General features: G+C 46.9%; 1 protein-coding gene across 1 annotated transcript in view; it reads right to left on the bottom strand.

The window, feature by feature from the left end:
• Nucleotides 1-328: 328 nt before the first annotated feature.
• Nucleotides 329-19,906, bottom strand: part of LOC146080782 (polyadenylate-binding protein 2) — a 74,734-nt gene continuing 55,156 nt past the window's right edge. The window contains exons 1-7 of the mRNA XM_083188435.1: nt 12,143-12,495; nt 11,646-11,760; nt 9,008-9,075; nt 8,806-8,912; nt 2,862-2,949; nt 1,126-1,274; nt 329-1,023 (exon numbers count right to left, since the gene is read on the bottom strand). Coding sequence (XP_083044561.1) covers nt 984-1,023; nt 1,126-1,274; nt 2,862-2,949; nt 8,806-8,912; nt 9,008-9,075; nt 11,646-11,760; nt 12,143-12,466 — 891 coding nt within the window. The 5' untranslated portion in view covers nt 12,467-12,495 and the 3' untranslated portion in view covers nt 329-983. Of the gene's footprint in view, nt 1,024-1,125; nt 1,275-2,861; nt 2,950-8,805; nt 8,913-9,007; nt 9,076-11,645; nt 11,761-12,142 lie in introns of the transcript that reaches the window.

Here is a 19,906-nt window from a genome sequence, read left to right as displayed (position 1 = left end):
TACATTTGTCGGGAAACCAAAAAAAAAAAAGCCAGAAATCGGGTTGGTCGGGTCCCATCGCATACCTTAAGTTAAGGTATGCAATGGGACCCGATGGGCACCATGCTAGGAAACAAGTACCAATGTTTGGTTGGCAATTCACACCTATTTTGACCAAATCACTTGGCACTCAAAGGGTTAAAATCAAACTAGAACATTTGTAAACCTATGAATAGAAAATGCCAAGTTTAGCATTCGACATGTCCCTTGGGGTACCATAACAAGGGAAGACAACCGTGACACTGCTTTAGAGACGTTACACCAGATTCAAAGAAATATTCAAACAAAATTATTAATTTTACCAATTTTTTTTTATTTTTTTTTCTCCTTTTCCCTGCCTGTCACTAATAAAAAAAAATAAATCTAAAAAAATAAAAACAAAAAAAAAACAGTCTAAAACACAAAAGATGCCCAGCTCGTCTCTTCCAACAGTATGCAGGAATCTGAGCTAGAATAAAACTAAAGAAAAGGCTGTTGTGAGGGGCAGCTGGAGTCTCTCCAGGAAACAAGCTTCTCCCATAGAAAGAAACCTGCAAAGATAAAAACACGCAAAAAAAAAAAGGAAACAGCAGGATGTTTAGCAGACATGCCCTCCCTCCCCACAGCTGAAAATGCTAGGCTGGGAACCAATCAATATACATTCTCTGGTAGTCAGGCAATACCCCCTCACATGTAACAAACACTCCTGAGGAAACCAGGGACAACTCATACACTCACACTGAGTATTAGGACAGCAAACCTGTCGTTCCCAACATACATTAAGCATCAGGAGCCTGGCATACCACACCAATCTTGAGACAGTGTTTGGAGGATGTACATGGGACATGGGAGCACATGAGAAAAGGATGGCCCACAGGGGACCTCATTTTAAACTCTTAAAATTCCAGTCTTCTTTTTTTCATTTTTTTGTGTTTTTGCCTCTCAGGTCTTCCTAAAGTTATATTTTAGTAAGGAGAATACCATGACGTCACTCGAGCCCGACCCCTGAAAGAAATAAGCATAGTGTAAGCAGAGACTTGTTAGAGGACTAAATATCCCATGCCCAGTTAGGACCACCATTATTTCCTGCACTGATTAGCCCCAGACCTGTACGCGCGTCCTCTTGGTCTGGAAGGGAAGCCGCTGTAGAACCTTGATCGGGAACTATAGGAAGATGCCCTTGCCCTGTATCTTGCCCGTGGAAAGCCTCTGTCTGTTGTGCTTATACCAGGTCTGTTAGTCCTTTTGGGAACCACCTATGGAAATAGACATTTCTATTATGAATACCATGAGCATTCTAAAACCAGGTATAAAACACATGTAAACATTTGTGAACCACACATACATGTAAAGTTGCCATGACGGCTAATACTAGTAATCTGACCATTTCCTCTAAACTGAGGAAACCTAGCATGAACATATGCCAGAATGGCTTGACTCTTGCTGGTCTCCATAAGCCTACCCACGCAATCATTTGACCTTGTGTTTTTTTTTTTTGCCCACTGGGCAAGTTTTTTTTAGGGGGAGCTCTACCCCAAAAAACCCACCACGCTGTGTCTATGGTCCAGCCAGCATGGCTGAACACTGTCAGCTGCTGCACGGCCCTGCCCCCAGCGTGTCAGCACGCAGTCATAGACGGTCGCAAAGCTGGGGAGGGGAGGAGGACGCGCCACCGGAGATTGGCAGCCCAGCTCCAACCAGCAGCAATCCTGAGAATTTTCCAGGCTTGGCAGTCTGGGCACTAAGGCGTAGCCTGGAAACTTCTTGGGATTACCAGTGAAGGGATTAATACTGGTGCTTAGTATAGATGCAGAACATTTGCATAGCTATGTGGTAACATAATTGTAATGTCAGAGCACAAGCATCATTTCTGGAATTTTGAGTAACTGCTTTTGAATAATTAGACCTTTGAAACCTAGCCACAACCCCTATGTTAAAGGTTTGCCATTAGAATACAGCACACATTGTAATGTGAAGTTGCTCTATACTAGGGATGGCCATCGACGATTAGAAATAGATTGTTTATGGCCGATGTCTAACAGTTTTGCCATTGATGGGGGAGAACCAGGTGGTTACCCACCATCGATGTCAAGCTTAAACGATTAGTTTCACCCAAGGAGCTAGGACACTGAGCATAGCCCCACCTGAAGCCCCCGTATTTTGATTGGCCAACATTTTTGCACATGAATGTGGGTTTTTGCACATGAATATGCATCAACCCAGGATTTCTGCAGGTGTGAATGGAAATAGCCCTGACTAGAGCCCCATATACACGGGGGAGATATATTGCTAGCAATATATGGCTGAGCAATATATTGCTCAGTTTCTCCATTTCATCAGCGACCAGAGATGGTCGCTGATGAAAGGGAACCTCTGCCGGAGGTGCCGCAGAGGTAATCAGCGATTAGAATGGGGCTGAAAACGGGAGCGCGCACCCGGTGATTTATCGCCGGGGCACACTACCATCACTGGCAATATGGTCACCTGCAACCATATTTCCAGCAATTTCAGACCCTATCGCCCCCGTGTGTACACAGCTTAAGTCCCAGGTCATAGAAAAGAAATGCGTGAATTTGACTGCTTGCTAGACCATGCAAATTCCTTGGTCTCATCTATAATCCTTCATAGAGACTAACTATTTTTAGACTTTTCCAAAGTATCCTCCTAGTGCAAACTGAATTGCCGCACTACTGTTTCAGCTAGGTAAACGCCAAATTAAATACTCATCCTGCAAGCTATAAAAAAAAAAAAAAAGAGGGTAAATTCCTAATTGAACCAATTCTTGAGCAACATCTGTGTAAAGAAATGGGATTTCAATGTCAAATATATCCACATAGGCTTACTTTTATCTGTCGACCTCTAAACAAAGACTCATCTAGCGCCATTGATGTCCGGACTGATTCTTTATCTGAAAACTCAATGTAGGCGAACCTGCAGAAACAAAATTTCACTATGAGGGGGAATCCTAGTTTCTTTAATGTCTTAGGGCCAGGACACACTTAGCAGCGCAGCTGATCCCATTCAGCGGGACCAACTGCACCACAAGGAGCCTGCACACAGGCTCCTATGTGGCCACCCACACATTAGCGGTAGGACCGCAGCCACCGGGTCCTGCTGGACAACTGCATTTCAAGGTCAACAGACATTTCAATGTATGTTCTGTTCCGCACTGTTCCACTTTAAATCTGGCCACACTGTGTGGCCTGGCCCTAAAGGGGTGTACACAGATTTTGTCAAAATCTCTTATAAAGGTGCCCACATACTAGACTATATATTGTCCGATGTTTACCGATATCAGTCTGATATCCCGTGGATCGCACACGGGATCTTAAGAAAAATCTTTGGTAAAGACGTGCACTTGCCTGAAATCTTTTGTCCAGGACGAACAAAAGATTTAATGCGAATTTATGTGCACATCTTAAGATCGCAGATCTTTCTAGTGTGTGGGCACCTTTAGGTTAGGCAAAATCTCCCATTGTCACTCCTGCTTAGATACTGATGCTAAAGCTCTGTACAAACGGTAAGATATTGGCTAATGGCCAATTTTAACTAAGCAATTTTGTCTTATTATAGTCTATGACCTAATCCAGTGGTTCCCAACCCTGGTCCTCAAGTACCCCCAACAGTGCACGTTTTCCAGGTCTCCACACAGAATCACGTGCTATAATTAGCTCCACCTGTGGATCTTTTTAAATGTGTCTGAATAATGATGGCACCTTCTGGGTGACCTGGAAAACATGCACTGTTGGGGGTACTTGAGGACCAGGGTTGGGAACCACTGACCTAATCAAAATTGCCTTGCCTGCAAAGTAAATCTGTGCTAGGAGATTATGATTTATGGGGCCTACACACAGGTTGATTTTCTATGCAATCTGACTAATTTGACTAAGTCACTTAGAAAATGCCCCTCCATCACTCCGTTAACTATCGCCTGGCAATTAAGATCCATCATACTGGATAAAGCTAGTTGGATCGCCAGAGCCAGTGTTCTCACCGGAAAACACTGGCCCTGAAAGATTGCTCAGCAGTGTTTTGCACGGAGCAATCTTGCATGGCTCAGCAAAATCTCTACTTGTGTTAGCATTGCGTTGGCATCTAAGCAGGAGAAAAACTGGATTTTGACTAACCTTCTGGGAGATTTTTTACTATCTAGACAAAATCTCACCATGTATGCACCACCATAGGGTGACCCATGACACCATGGATTGGTGCTGCGGGGTCAATTCAAATTACTTATATTTAATGTAATAGTCAACACCAGTGCTGGTGGCTACCAATCAAATGTGGATAGTCAGAAGTTATTATCCCTCACACAAATTACTTAATTTAATATTTTACTTCTAAATTTCTGTCATTAGGTTAATCAGTAATGTAGGGTACACCCCAGAACGATTTGTCCTCAATTCCCCCAATTTCAATACAACCTTGACCGATTGTATGTAAATTGGGCATGTTTTAGCTCCGATTCAGATCCGCGTCCCCGCTGGGCGTTTTGCAGATCCTAAATGCTGCAGTCAGGATTTGAAAATGACCCAGTCATCCGGGTACAGCTCGGAATCTGATCAGATGCAGATCCTGTGCTCCAGCAAACTAACAGTTGTATGGTCGTCTATGCGGTGTGTACCCAGCATGAAACTCTTGGCACAAGTACCGTGAAAAAAAGATTTGATACACCAGGGTGCCATGACTGAAAAAAGTTTGGAACCACTGATTTATACATCTACCTTATAATCATTATATAGAAAACCTCTTCAGTAACACTGCTATATTTTGTGTGCTTAAAGACTTGGATAGCATACAGAATCGTTAAGTGTTCCATAATGGCATACAAAAGCAGTGTCCGTCATAAAACCAAGAAAAAATGGTTACTTTGTTAAATGGGTGCTAGATGAGCCATTTTTTTTAAAGGATAGGGTATGATAGGCAATCTTGTTACATAGAGGTTAGGGGGTGGAATTACAGGAAAACTAGTTACCAGCCCTTCAAAAATTACAGAACATAACCGTATTATCAGCACCAGCTGCTGCCCATGCCAGGAGCAACACTTGAATTGCTCAGTCGGAGACAATCTAGGGGCCCACTGCTGCGCACACTTGAATTAGGCCCACAGAGGTGAAGCGCAGCATAGGGTATATGTAAGACTGCTGTCAAACAAAAGTTGTAACAGCTGGGAGACCTAAGTGAAGGGGAAGGTGGCGACTATGGAAGCATGTTGTCCACAGATCCCACATCTTTGAAAAAAACTTGACACCAGACTCCTATAAGTGCCCCATATCCTAAGCTGGGTACACTAGATGATCGGTCATCCAATCAAAATGATATATCTAGCACATCTACTGTGAACTCACTATGGGCTATTTCACACACTCCAGTTCGACCGGACAGCAAAAATCCAAACAAACTATGTCCGGCATTTTGCCTGGCAGTTGTGCCTTTCAAATGCACCAGCTCCATGAGCAGTTGCGGTGTAAATTTGGGGGTGGGGTTTACGGATGTCAGGTTGGGGGAGGGGGACAACAGTACACCCAAAAAAAAACAGTGTAAAAGGCCCCCATCTCCCTCTGGACACAATGGCATGTTAAGACAGGATGGCCAGTGGATAAATTTGGCTGCCGTGAGCAGCCCATGTGAAAGGACATAAGCTGTCCATTCTGATCTACAAGTCCCGCACAGCTTTTGTCCTTTTGCCATCCGGGCTGTGCCGGAGTGTGTGAAATAGCCCTATGTCTGACCATGCATCTGTGTCAACAGCAACATCCTCCGTTGGTCCTGCATGTAGTGCAGATAGAGCACTAGCTAGGGCATGTACTTTGCCCATGTCACTGGGTACACATTTTTTAGTGTATATCTAGCTCTAGTCAGACTACAAGAGGTAGGATTTGGCAGACAAAAAGCACATCAGTTAATGTAATCCAGGCATGTCCAACGTTGGCCCTCCAGATGTTTTGAAACACATCCCAGCATGCTTTGCCACAGTTTTGCCATTAGAGAATGCTAAAACTATTGCAAAGCATGCTGGGATGTGTAGTGTCAAAACATCTGGAGGGCCAACGTTGGACATGCCTGATGTAATCCATCCAGACAAGGCAGATCTCAAGGCCATGCCTACACATCGCAATCAACATGTTGCTACAGACATCACAAAAGGGGTAGGCCTTTACATTTTACCATCAAGCTGTGGGGTAAAAGTAAACCATACACAAAGCCAGACATGCCTAAGGGCCTGATTCACAGTTCACTATTGCGCAAATTCACATGCACAAGCCCAAATAGCAACAGTAAGGGGAAATAACTAATCACAATCCATTCACAATTTGAAGGACAGGAAGTCGAAGTTTAGGGGTGGTAAAAGCCCTTTTATGGGAGTGTCTGAAAAAAGATATGCCCAGCTGGTTTAAGGGATGGTCTCACATCAGCGGCAGCATTGCAGAGTTGAAGGATCAGACTTAAGCTGGGTACACACCTACAGATGTCTGTCCAATCTATTGTGCACATACCTGACAATGCACTGAAGATGTGTGTCACTCAATAAATCTTTCTAGTGTGTACCCAGCTTAAATGGCTGCCATCATGACAGTTGCACAAATCCATATAGCAAAGGGACACTCTGGACTGTTGCATAGGAGCGGCTGAAAATGGAAATTTAACAGTTCCCTTTGCATCAAGTAAAATAGGCCCAAATCGGACTAGTTTTTGGGCACCTTTAGAGACTGCTTCCCAAGGATTTTCATAAAAAAAACGCCCAACTGATAGCCATGGTACATATACTTATTTATAACTAGTATCCTGCACTGGAAGAAACATTTGGCTGTCAAACTGTAGAACATTAGACAGTAGGATTAGAAGAAAAAAAAAAAAAAATACTGCATTTTGACAGTAGTGATCCTGCTAGCATTAGGGCAGTGTTCAGGGATACTGTGGCAACATGAGGTCGGATCGATGTGGGCAGGACAGCGCAGCTGAGGTCACTAATGTGGGGGGAACAATGCAACCCATCATTGATGGAAGCTCACTTGGCACCTGCAGTTCCCCTGAGCTCTCTGCTTAATGTGGATAGATGTCAAACACTGCACAAATCCACGCAGAGGTGGCAGGCAGAAAGCAGGATACTACTAAAGGGGCAGGGCATATATTGTCCTTTCAAAATCATTCGGGGCGCAGTGCACAGCTAAGAGCCTAGTGTGAACACTAGGCTCTCTTGACTGAAGTAGTCAGAACCATCACCTTGATCAAGAGATCATTTAAGTGGGGAACTATCATGTTTAAACACAAGGAGGGATCACGAAAAAGAGCACAAAACTTGAAATGGGGGAACCAGGCCAAGCTGAAAAGACATTGTGACCTATACCTGAACATAAAAAGTAGTGTTTTGCAAGTCACAAAATGTCAAAATGTAATTTATTTCAACCTGTTTTATTTAAAAAAATGTCAACGTTGACCATATAGTGTTGATCGAACATCTGAATCACATTCATTTTGCATTACCATGCCTGATAATCAAAACTACAACCATAACAGTGCCATACTAATTAGTTAGCACATGCACAATTTATTTGATGTAATGCCAGGCAGCACTGAGCACCTGCAGTACACATCATATGCTGCATGTGCCCTGTGCGCAGTCTGACATAATGTCAGGCTCAATCTGACTCATGGCCTGGATTTGAGAGGGGACCATAAGGACTGAATGGATGTAGTCCTGCTGCAGCTTGCCACCACTGCCAATTCAGAGTGGCCAGGATTTGCTGCTGCTTCTATGCTAAACACCAAAGCCAGCCAATCCCTTAAGCAAGCCATAGCCAAGAATATAATTTACTTTTTATATCAGCTGGGGGGCCACACTGTATTTTCATTGACCAACCGAATCCAGGGATTGGCAGATGTCAACAGTTAAAAAAAAAAAAAATGGGTGAAAGACTCAATCTTCATGTGTTGCCTTCCATGTCAACCTTGTGCATATTCACCTAGATATTGCTGGCCTAATATGCCGCACCAAATTGAATCATACAAAACCGTTCACACTGCAGATACATATTTCCTTTAACCCAGAAGAATCCCAAGCAAAATCCCACATCTACGTTCCTTCCCTGCTTCCATTACTGGTTAAAGGACTTCAACTGTGCTGTTAAATCCCTTATAAAAGACATCCCCATAGCCTTCAAAGTATTAATTGTTTCCTTAAAACCCCATAAACTTGTCAACTACCCAGTCATAACACCCATAGCATATTTGTGTTAATATTCCCTGCAAAGGGTGCATTACACTGTTTCCCTGACATTAATGCTGGCACAGCACCCCAACTTACTCTTTTGTTGGCCTGAAATCAGCCTGGCCTTGTACAAAAGTGCTCGGAGCCCAAAGCGAATCAGACACAAGACTGCAGCTATTTGGATTGACCCCTTTTATCAGATTACCTCTAACTGCCAATGACAGAGTTAATACTGTGGCTATATACTACAATCGGGTTGAGTCAATATGCAATGGGTGCACTTCGCCTCATGTATCTGGGCAGCATGGATGGCATTGTCAGCATTGCCAACTCAGAGGTGGTTAGTTCAATCAGACCATGTCCACACATTTTACATTCAAATAGCCATTAATTACATTACAGACTACATGTGTCAAATTTCTTAAATGTGGAAAGTTATAGATTTTAGTACCATTAAAAATTAAGATCTGACCAATTCAGCCAACATTACACAGCCTCATTCTGTCTAAGCCATACTTTAGTGCTTGCATCATTACAGTATAACTGACATGCCGCACAAACTTACACTAAGCACTTACCCTTTTGGATGACCAGTGAACTTATCACACAGAATGGTTACTCTGTTCACTGACCCACAGCCATGGAAATGTGCCTCAAGTTCTTCTGCTGTAGCCCCATAATCAACCTGAACAGTATAAAGGGAACAGTGTATTTACTGGTGGTGCATCTATGCTCTATGTGTATCACAATTCAGACGCTAACACTATAGCATTAACTTACATTTCCCACATATACTGATCGAGCATCAGCTTCCATTTTCTCTTCTACGGACATGATAACAGGACCAGCTGCAGGACAAGAAGGTTCTAAGTAAGTGTAGCCTATTGCAGTCACCTGCATGACAGCAATAACTAACAGACCACCATGAAGAATGCAGTGGAGATTAATTTAATGTATAACCCAAGTCAAATTAAAATATTCATACCACTACGATTTAGGTTCATCATGTACGTTTAAAGATTGCACAGTTCTAATGCTGTTTTTTATGTTAAATAAATGACAAATATACGGACATTTGTGAAAAGGATATTGGCAAATTGCTTCCATTTTTATAACAAATGACATTTAAGGGGAAAATTGTTATTTGGGTGACACTAATGCTGTGCGATTTACACTATTTTGACTATATAGTAAAATCGCTTAACAATTAGTGCAAATCGCACCATGTTCCGGCAGCATCGGAATCAAAATTAGAAATGCTGTGCAGCACAGTCTACTATGCCAGCATGCCCCCACTCCACCCACTGTCCCTCCCTGCTGATGCCTGCACCCCGGCACTCTGTACACAGCCTAACAGGGGCCCAGCCATTATAGCAGATATTGTAAGACAAAGATTGAGTTTACTAGCTAAACTCATCTAAAGTCCGGCTTAGTGCCCTAACCAGTGATGGCACCAGGGACAGTGACACCTGGTGCAGGGTGTACCCCCCTAATATGCTAAAAGCACTCAAACTCTTAATTTCCCCAAACACAGTTAAGATTTGATCGGTTTTAATCTAATTTCATCGGATCAGGCCAAATCTGAAGTGTAGTAATCCGATCCGCGTTCCCATGCACATCGGAGCGACACCTTTTGAATGACATTTTGCAAATCTCCAATGTGTACTGCAGCAGGGGGGGGGGGTTCAGGCACAGAGCAGGGATGGTGCTACCCTGCACACTATAGGTGGCTTTCACACCTACAGATCAGATGCAATACTTTGCGGGTGCGCCATAAAGTAACCATTATGCCTATTACACATGTCACATACCCACAATGCCCATTACACATTGTGCCACACTGAAAATCCTTTTGCATTCTATACCACACAATAATGCCCATTACATATACCCCACACCGTAATGCCCATTACATATAATGCCACACTCCATAAAGCCCATGGCATATTATGCCACAGTGTTGCTTACCTACATGCTCATTGCTATGGGTTTGTGGCTTGATGCCAGGCGGGGGCAGACTGAGAAAAAAAATGACGGGGGGGCCTCTGTTCTCTGGTGCCTCTGCGTAAGCAGCGGGTCCCCGTGGTGGGTTTGAGTGTTCAATACAACAGCCAGCATAGTGGCAGCCCAGTAAAACACGGGAGATGGACAGGGAGAGGCAGGGAGCTGGCAGCAGCGTCTCTATGTGGCAGGCCCCCGTGGCTGGCGATCCTATCAGCACTTACAGCCGCCTTGGGTGCCCATTTCAGACACTTAAAACGGTGGCGCTGCAGTGGGTTATGTTCAATATAATAGCCAGCACGGCGGCAGCCTGGCAGAGGTGCAGAACTCTCCCGGCTGCCGCGCACCTATTTCAAAGCTCAAGCACGGAGCTGCAGTGGTAGCTCGGCTCCAAATTAGCTCGTGTAATAGGCGTGGACCTGCTCTGATGCAGTGGCAGCCGGGAGAGTTCTGCACCACTCTGCCGCCGTGCTGGCTGTTATATTGCACATAACCCACCGCGGCACCATCTTTTTACAGGTCTGAAATAGGCACCCAAGGATGCTGTAAGTGCTGATAGGATAGTCAGCCACAGGGACCCGCTGCTTACAGAGACGCTGCTGCCAGCTCCCGGCAGCCAGGAGAGTTGTGAACTGCTCTGCCCGCTGCTATCAAGCCACCACTCTGCCTGGTGGTTCTGCTTCCTGGCAAATCTGGTCACCATGGCGACCTGGCCGCCAGGTTTTGTCGAGCCCTGTGCTAAACACCCATAATGTCACTTATGGGTCCGATCTGACAGATCTTATGTTCTGCACATATGATCTTCAGGCTCCGATGTGCATGGGAAAGTGGATTGGATTATAGACATTTTTCGGTACTTCCTCACTTACAGAACGCTACAGAATTTACATAGTACTGCTAAGCATCATCATCCCCTTGTGGGCTCACTGTTTGCCACAAATGTATTAAAGTTAATAGATAGTGGCGTGGACCCAGGGTAGTGGTGTGACTTGTAACTGTTCTCTCGCCGAAAATCCTTACGTAGCGGCTTACATGACTGCCGTAATGAGGAAGTACCCATTTTTCAAATCTACCTGCCGTCAGTCCTTTACACGTGATAAATCGCATGCAAAAAAAAAAAAATTGGTCAAGTGCCAAATCACCTCCTTGGGAGGTGCTGGGGGAGATGAAGGGAAATCAGTTCTGACTTGTCCCTCACACAAATCGGACCTGTGTATGGGGACCTTTAGGAAACCTTAGTGGGAAGTCCAATAGCTTAAAAATTGCTATGAATTATGATGCCCAGAATTTAAAACAAAGGTAAAAAACAAGCTGCCATTATTCTGTGACACTGTATGGCACCCACATGACGGGTGATCAGGGACTGGTGTAGTATGAAGTGTCAGCAGCAGGTAATGTGCTAGGCACAGCCACTTACCATTGCCAGGAGGAGGGCTCATGTTCATCTGCTTCTCTACCTCATTCTGCAGCTCTTTCAGTTTCTCAGCTTCCTCCTCCATTTCTCTTACACGGGCTTTGATGGCCTCAAGCTCCTGTATGACAAATGCCTAGATGAGTGCATGTGCCCGAGTGTGCATTCACAAAAGCCTGTTCCACCCCGCCCCAATGTAGCCACATAACATGTGCAGGTCGCAGCCTCCCCCGAGATGGCACATTGGGAGCGGACACACCGGGGTCAGAGGTAGATTAGGAAGATGCGGCTGCGTAACGTGCGGGCGCAGGAAGATGGTGGTTACTGCCATCCAGTGCCCGTTACCATAGAGAGCTGCGCGGTGCAGTGTACCAGGGCTGCATCGTCCTCCCCCGGTGCTATGCTCCCATCACCTGGCTCACCCTGTGTCCCTCCCCCCCTCCCCTGAGGCGGCGGTGCGGGCCTATAGCATGGCAAACCCCCTCCCCCCAGGCTGTGCTTACCGGGTCTTCGATGGCTGGATCTCCCCGAAGCTCCCCGGGCTCTTCTTCGTCCATTTCCATTTCCTCTAGTTCCTCCAGACCACCAGCGCCTCCGCTCCCGGTGCTACCCCGTCCTCCGGATCTCCTCCCTGTGGCACCTCTGCCCCCTATCCGTCGGCTTCTTCTGCCCGGTCCAAGCAACTCTAGATCGAGATCTAGTCCTCCTCGGCCAATAGACTCTTCGTCCCCAGCGTCCGGTCCTCCTCCGTCGGAGCTGGCGCCACCACGAAGCCCGTTCTCGTAGTCTGCCCCACGCAGTGCCGCTGCCGAGGACACCGCCGCCATCTTGATTAGAGTTATTGCGCTTGGCCGTAGGACCAGCCCTTATAACTGAGCTACGTCTGGGATTGGTAATTTCATCTGCCACTCATAGCAAAGCATCAGTCAATTGGTCGATGGATGGTTTATTGTTTCCTCAGGCGCCAGAGTGTAGCCCCACCTATCCGGTAGCGCGTGATTGGCTGTAGCTGCTTGTCAATCAAAAAGGGAGTTGCAACACAACTACTGTCAAGGCCTCCATCCACTAGTGCAGGGCTGGGCAACACTGCCCTCCAGATGTTGATGAACTACACATCCCAGCATGCCTTGCATCAGTTTCAGCATGGCCACATAGCAAATCTAATGCAAAGCATCCTGGGATGTGTAGTTCATCAACATCTGGAGGGCCGGTGTTGCCCAGCCCTGCACTAGTGCGATATGGTCTGCTGCTTTTCTGCCACGGATCGCATGAAAGCTGGCACATCGCAGGTGCTTTTTGTGCGATTGCAATGCCAGGCAGGCTCCCGTGCGCCTCACATTGCAGTTGCAGATCATCTCACTGTATGCCAAGAATATCTGTCTCAGCCTGTCAAGACCTGCTAGGATCGCATGAGATACATTTCATGGAAAACCACCGCATGCAAAACACATCTCCCTAGTGCAGTGGTCAGGGGACAGGGGTAAAATACCCCAAATGGGGGTGAAAATTAAATTCCATGTGGTAATGGACGGCCGTGATGGCGAGACACAGCCGGGCATGCATATGAATCTATATGCATGCCCGGCTGTATCTCAGCAGCGGGACAGTCCATTACCCAAAGGAATTTTATTTCATTGCATAGATAATCTATATATAGATTCTATATGCATGCCCGACTGTGTGTGTTACAATACTGTAGTGTACAATTACCTGATGCATTGCAGTGCGTCAGGCCCATGTGTATAACACACTTTCTTTTGGGGTGCCCCAGGCCCCGCCTCCAAGTCCGCCCGCTTCTTCAGTCGACTAGTTGCTGCGCCCTCTCGGCAGCCTGTACTGCCGCTGCTGCGCCAAGTTTCTTTGCCTGGTTATAGGCTCCTGTCAAGGTATACAAGGTATACCCATCTCCTAGGGGAAAACATTTGCACAGACTTTTGCACAGTCACTATATCATCTTGAAACACTGACACTAATAGTGGCCTGGACATCACATTGTCAATGGCTATACCACACACAGTCTGGCAGCCATTGACAAATTTTGTACAAACATAGCCAACATGGTAATCATCATCAATGACTGCCAGGCTGTGTACCGTACTAGCAGGTATATGATTAATTTCTGGGGCTACAGTGTGTATTAAAATTATATGATTTTCTGCCTTTCAAATCAAGGGGGTAACGTCAGCATATCTAAATATTTTTATGGGTAAAAGGTAAAAAAGTTCCCTGACCCCTGCCCTAGTGGATGAGGGCCTTTAAGGGGCATACACACGTAAAGATGTGTGCTAAGCTATTTTTCTAAGCTATTTAGGGCAGGTGATTTCCCTGTGTCCAGATCGCCCATGGAGAGCATATACACATGCAGTGATTTGTGCTAAGCGATTTTGTTAAGCAATTTTGCATAAGCAAAAAAAAGGTGGTTTTAGAATGAGAGATCTCGGTCACTATCGCTCATTCTGTACAAAGAGATTTGGTACTTGTGTATTTTCACGGCGTCTGATATATCAAATGTGATATCGGCCGATATATCGATGCAATCCGAACCGATTTTTGACCTGTTCATAACACCACTATCCACTACGCATGGAGTTGATTTTATATAGTATGGCGAGCCACCGAGCCCGAAGCATGGCAAGCGTAGCAAGCCCCACGAGGGGCCGCGGATTACTGCGCTTGCCACACTATATAAAATCATTATGAACAGGTCAAAAATCGGTTGGGATCACATCGATATATTGGCCGATATATCGCATCCAATGTATCGGGCGCCGTGAAAATACACAAGTACCAGAGATTTTCAGTCACTTGCTAAGCAATTTGACTAGATTTTGACTGTATGCACTGACTTAGTTAGCAGGCGATAGCTTAATTGCTCAGGGTATACACACCAAGAGATGTTGACCTGATCAAAATTTCGACATTTACATTGTCGACATAGTGGAAAATTGAATTACGGGTGTAGAAATTCACCTAGACAAATCATAGTGGCAACTATAGATTGTAGGCTTGCGAGCACTGTCCCCTTTGTTAAGCGCAACGGTATATGCTGCGCTATATAAGAAACTGGGTACTCTTTACCTAGAAGGGCGCCAGCGATTGAAATCGCGGTCGTCGGGGGTAAAAATCGCGGTCATCGCGGGTAAATCTGGATGGCCGCGATGCCCGCGATGACCGCGATCACCGCGATTTTCCCATAGGGAACAATGTTAAAACGGCAGATTGACCGCGATTTTACTGTTAAATGCCTCAATGGACCCGATTTGGGGCCAAATAGTCCAAATTAACCCTTAAATGTCCCCCCAAATTTTTAACGCCACCACCGAGCCCGAAGCGTGGCGAGCGCAGCGAGCCCGAAGCGTGGCGAGCGCAGCGAGCCCCGCGAGGGGACGCGGATACCTTCACAGGTAGACGCGTCCCCTCGCGGGCTTCACAGGTGTCCGCCTCGCCACGGACACCTGTGAAGCCCGCGAGGGGACGCGCATAACTGTGAAGGTATCCGCGTCCCCTCGCGGGGCTCGCTGCGCTCGCCACGCTTCGGGCTCGGTGGCTCGCTGCGCTCGCCACACTATTATATTCTCACACCACGCCCTAGCTTCGGGTTGGCGTGGATCGTGGGGTGGCGTTAAAAATTTGGGGGGACATTTAAGGGTTAATGGGCTCTGTGGCCCATTTAACATTGATTCCTATGGCCAAATCGGGTGGATTGAGCCATTTAACAGTAAAATCGGGTCCATCGCGCCTTTTAACATTGATTCCTATGGGAAATCGGGAGCATCGCGTCGCGGGCATCGCGGGTACATTTATGGCCGGCCGCGACGCGACCGACACGATTTCCATGTTTAACATTGGTTTCAAATGGGAAATCGCGGGCATCGCGTCGGTCGCGTCGCGGCCATACATAAATGTACCCGCGATGCCCGCGACGGGCGCCCTTCTAGGTAAAGAGTACCAGAAACTGTTAATAAATAAATAATAAACAGATGCACTGTACTCAAGCCTGGGCTCACATAAAATGATCAAAGCCACCCGGGCAGCGAGAACTTTTGTGCAACTTCATACCCTTCAACTGTTCCTTTTTAGCTGGTACAGTACTGTTGTTTTGGGCCTGTACTAGCCAAAAAGGTCTTTGTACCAACTTTCTGGGTCTCCTAATCTCCATTGAAAGTATTGGAAAGGGGGGGTGACCATGCCCCATTTTCTTGTGGTCACACCCCCTAACTGATTTTGTACCAGTTTCTGCTCTTCAGATGTTGGAGGGTATGCAACTTTAGGATTTAACAGTGCAGGTGATGGGTGTAAAGGCCCCCATACATTAGTCCGACTTGTCCTAAGGACAAGTCGGACCTGATTTCCCCCTGCAGCTCCCCGGGAGGGGGACACACGATTTGGCACTTGATGTGCCAAGTTTTGCAAATGATACATCGCATGCAATGTATCATTTGCAACTCCTGGGGAGCTGCAATGTGGAGCGAGCATGGGGGCCGGGGACATCGAGGTGGTGGGCGGGGGATGCTGCAAGGCAGCTGGGGGGACGGACGCACGCTGCTATTAGTGCGGATGCTGCGGGGGACACAGGCGGCAGTAACATAGAGCCGGGCGGGGGGAGCCGGGAGCTGTCAGTACTGAAAAAAAAAAAGCCCATACAATGAATGGGCAGCCTGTGATTGGCTGAGCGCTCTCTCAGCCAATTGCTGACAGGCTGAGAGAGCGCTCAGCCAATCACAGGCTGCCCATTCATTGTATGGGCTTTTTTTTTTTTCAGTGCTGACAGCTCCCGGCTCCCCCCGCCCGGCTCTATGTCACTGCCGCCTGTGTCCCCCGCAGCGTCTGCACTACTAGCGGCGTGTCCCCCCCCCCCTACCCGGACGGAGCATGACAGCTCCCTGCTCCGGCTCCCCCCTCCCTCGCCGGCGTCTCCCGCCCCCCTCCCTCGCCGGCGTCCTCAGAGTCCCCACGGCTGCACATAAGATTTATCTTATGTGCAGCCGGTCCGACGTCCCGACTCTGACCCGATGCGCACGGGACCGCGCATCGGGTCGGACCGGGTGTCAAAACCTGCGATTTGGTCCGATTTCACTGCCTAATCCATCTGGATCGGGTGAAATCGGGGCCAAATCGCATAGTGTATGGCGGCCTTTAGAGGCAGTGCTGTTGCCAGATTTTAAATGCCACCGAAACACCAATTCACGCTATCTGCAATTGAATTCCACCCATGTCAATATTATAGTGTTAACGTTAGGCTGTTTTACAGGGAGCCAGCTAAAACCACTTGCTTGGGCTGCATGATTAGATGCATACCCTCCAACATGTGAGCATCAAAAATCGGTGCAAAAAAAACCCTATCGGAGGGGCGTGGCTATGGGAACGGGGCGTGCCCATACTTTCAATACCTGTGTGTGTGTGCGAGTGGAAAATAATCACCTTACCTGCCCTGCCCCACGTCCCCCGCCCAGCGCTGGTCCTCTCCTGCATGCATGACGTTCTCAAGAGTCTATCCCCGTGCAGGAGGTGGCAGGCCGGCCGTGTCCCCCCTTGGTGCACCTCAGGAGTTGTAGTTTTGTTTGGCAACTCAAACCTCAAGCTCCCTGGGGAATTGCCGGCAACCGGAAACTACACCTCCCAGCGTCCCCACGGCCTCCTCGTCTGAGAGGTGCTGCGGCTGAAGGCTGAAAAAAACGGTACAATCGGTACTGAGGAATTTATCTGGTAAAGGCCATAAAAAAATGGTACTGTACCAGGTAAATCGGTACAGTTGGAGGGTATGTAGATGCCATGTTCACGGCCAGGGCCAGATTAACAGTTCCAGCGGCCCTTGGCTAATACACAAGTGCCCCACCCATACATTAATTAGAATATTTCTCACCTCATTTCCAGGGGTTACATGCTTGTTGCCAGGGGCTTACATGCTCATTGCCAGGGGGTTTCATGCTCGTTGCCATGGGGGTTACTGCTCAGAGCACACCAGCAGAATCCACTGCATGCTGCTTTCCCCTGACAAATGCAAGGGTCTAGTAGGACCTTTAGTGCACGTCTACTGAAAGGCGGCAGCCGTTTTTAGGAGACTATTTTTTTGTAGATTCCATTGCTGTCTGCATGGAATCTGCAGAGACTCGGCTCCCCCCTCCACTGCTTCCAGTAGTGTATACAGCCACAGCATCTATTGTGTTTTCGCTGTGCACCCCCCAAAACCCAGCACCCCAGCCTGATCAGTCTATTGGACCTGATCAGGCCCTGTTTATGGCATCTATTGGCGTTAAGCGGAGAGCTTGGGGGAAGCCCAGCACCCCCGTATGTGCTGGGCATGCCCCCTCCAGTTACAGTGTTGACAGGCATGCCCCCAATGATTATATGGGGGGGACTGCCCTACCCACAATAGTGATGTAGGTGGGGCTGCACCTCCTTTTCGAGAGCACCCTGCCCTCATCCGAGTGTGATCACTAATATTGTGAATGCCAACTTAGACAAATGGAGAGATGCATCGAAGGTAAAAAAGCAGTTTTCTGAGGTTTGGCCACATTTCTCATATGCACCATAGCTGTGTTAGTAAACACCGTTGTGCATGTGATGAATGGCTGGATGCATCCCGTTCATAATGTCAACACTGAGAGTGTCGACAATCACAATGTTGCTATTACAGTTGTAGGGCTATGGAGTGGTTACAGTTGTAGGGTAGGCACGCAAGCATGGGGAGAATTTATACAAACTCACAATCGTGTCCATTATTAAGTACTGTATGCGGCACGGCTTTTAGCCGTGCAGTGTTTTGCCGCCCGGCAGCAGCCAGACTGTGTGAAATAGCCCTAACTGGTGTAAGCGGTGGCCACAATGACGAGGAAGTACCTTAAAAATATTAAAAAATAGCAGATTGTGAGTTGGTGCAATAAAGTTTTGCTAGTTAATGCTTCATTTTTTTTCCCTCCGTAATTTTTTATTTCCCTCAAAACATGAATCATATATCCAATGTATACAAAAAAGAAGTAAGGATATATTCAAGCGCTTGAATATATCCTTACTTCTTTTTTGTATACTATTGTCTTACTTGTTTTGGTTGAACAAGTTTTTTGGTTATATTGAGCTGCTCTTCTGTTTTTTTCTGCGCCTTGGAAACCTCCAATATTTTATATTACATATATCCAATGTGTGGGATGATGCAATAGGCAGTGGCCGGGCTGTGTTGGAGCCCTGTACAGCCCGACCGCTGCCTACTGCATCATCGCACAAGCGGTCTCCATATTATAGTTACATGGGCTAACACCCTATGGACACCAGCCCCTGGAGCTTGTTCCCATGCCAAAAGGAGCATTGCGCTACACATTGCAAAGAGGGACATTTGTAAAGCAGCTCTAAGAAAGGAAATGGTGCCCAATATCAACTAAAAAAAAGAGATCTGCCTAAAAATGGGACTGGTAATTATCACCTTACTTACAGCCTCAGTATACATATCAATCTAATCGAAAGAACTTGTATAACAGCCAAAAATTAAGCCTTACAAAGGAACATTCTAATTATTGCCTCAGAATTTTTTATGTTATGCGTTTGTACGTCTTGGGTGTTTTATTAATTAAAGTGTAAATATATATAATGTGTATGAATTTGTTTGGTTTTATATTAAAAGAAAGGATATTCTTTAAATTTGCATTATATATTATTTGACAAAAGCAGCACCACCTAGCGCCGCCTAGATAGCGTAAGCTATTGCCACCATATATTTCTTGCTTTGATCCACAGGGGTACACAATTCCTCTGATAGGGGGCAGCAGCTACACTCAAAGTATATCTATCTGTCCACCCAGGGCCGGTGGAAGGCACTGGAGGGGGGGCACCTGCTACACTGAGGGGGTGTCGGGCACTCCGGCGCTTATCTGCTCCGGGTGCTCCATGAGGGGGTGCCTGGCAATGCACCGCAACATTCAACAGAAGGGGATGGAGGGGAAGGGTGTGATGCGGCTAGGGCCGCGGATTAACTCCACGGGGGTGATGCAGCAGTGGCGGACGCCAAGTCGCTCCAGGGGGGGGGGGTTGGGGGGGGAAGAGTTGCTGCTCACCTACATCCACGGGGACCTGCTCCTAACTGCCACCCTGCAGTGGCCGGCGCCCTAGAAAAATGCCTAAGGCTGCCTAGTGGTGGCGCCGGCCCTGTGTCCACCAGTGGCATACCAGCGCTACTGTGTGACCCACGGTCACTTACCACAAACTTAATAGAGGGATTATTTATAATTTCATAAGCGTATTACTGTATTATATTGTTAAGTGGACAGTTTATTAAA

Source organism: Crinia signifera, chromosome 1, assembly GCF_055691185.1.
Source record: "Crinia signifera chromosome 1, ASM5569118v1, whole genome shotgun sequence".
NCBI lineage: Eukaryota > Metazoa > Chordata > Amphibia > Anura > Myobatrachidae > Crinia > Crinia signifera.
This window is presented reverse-complemented; position numbering and strand designations above follow the sequence as displayed.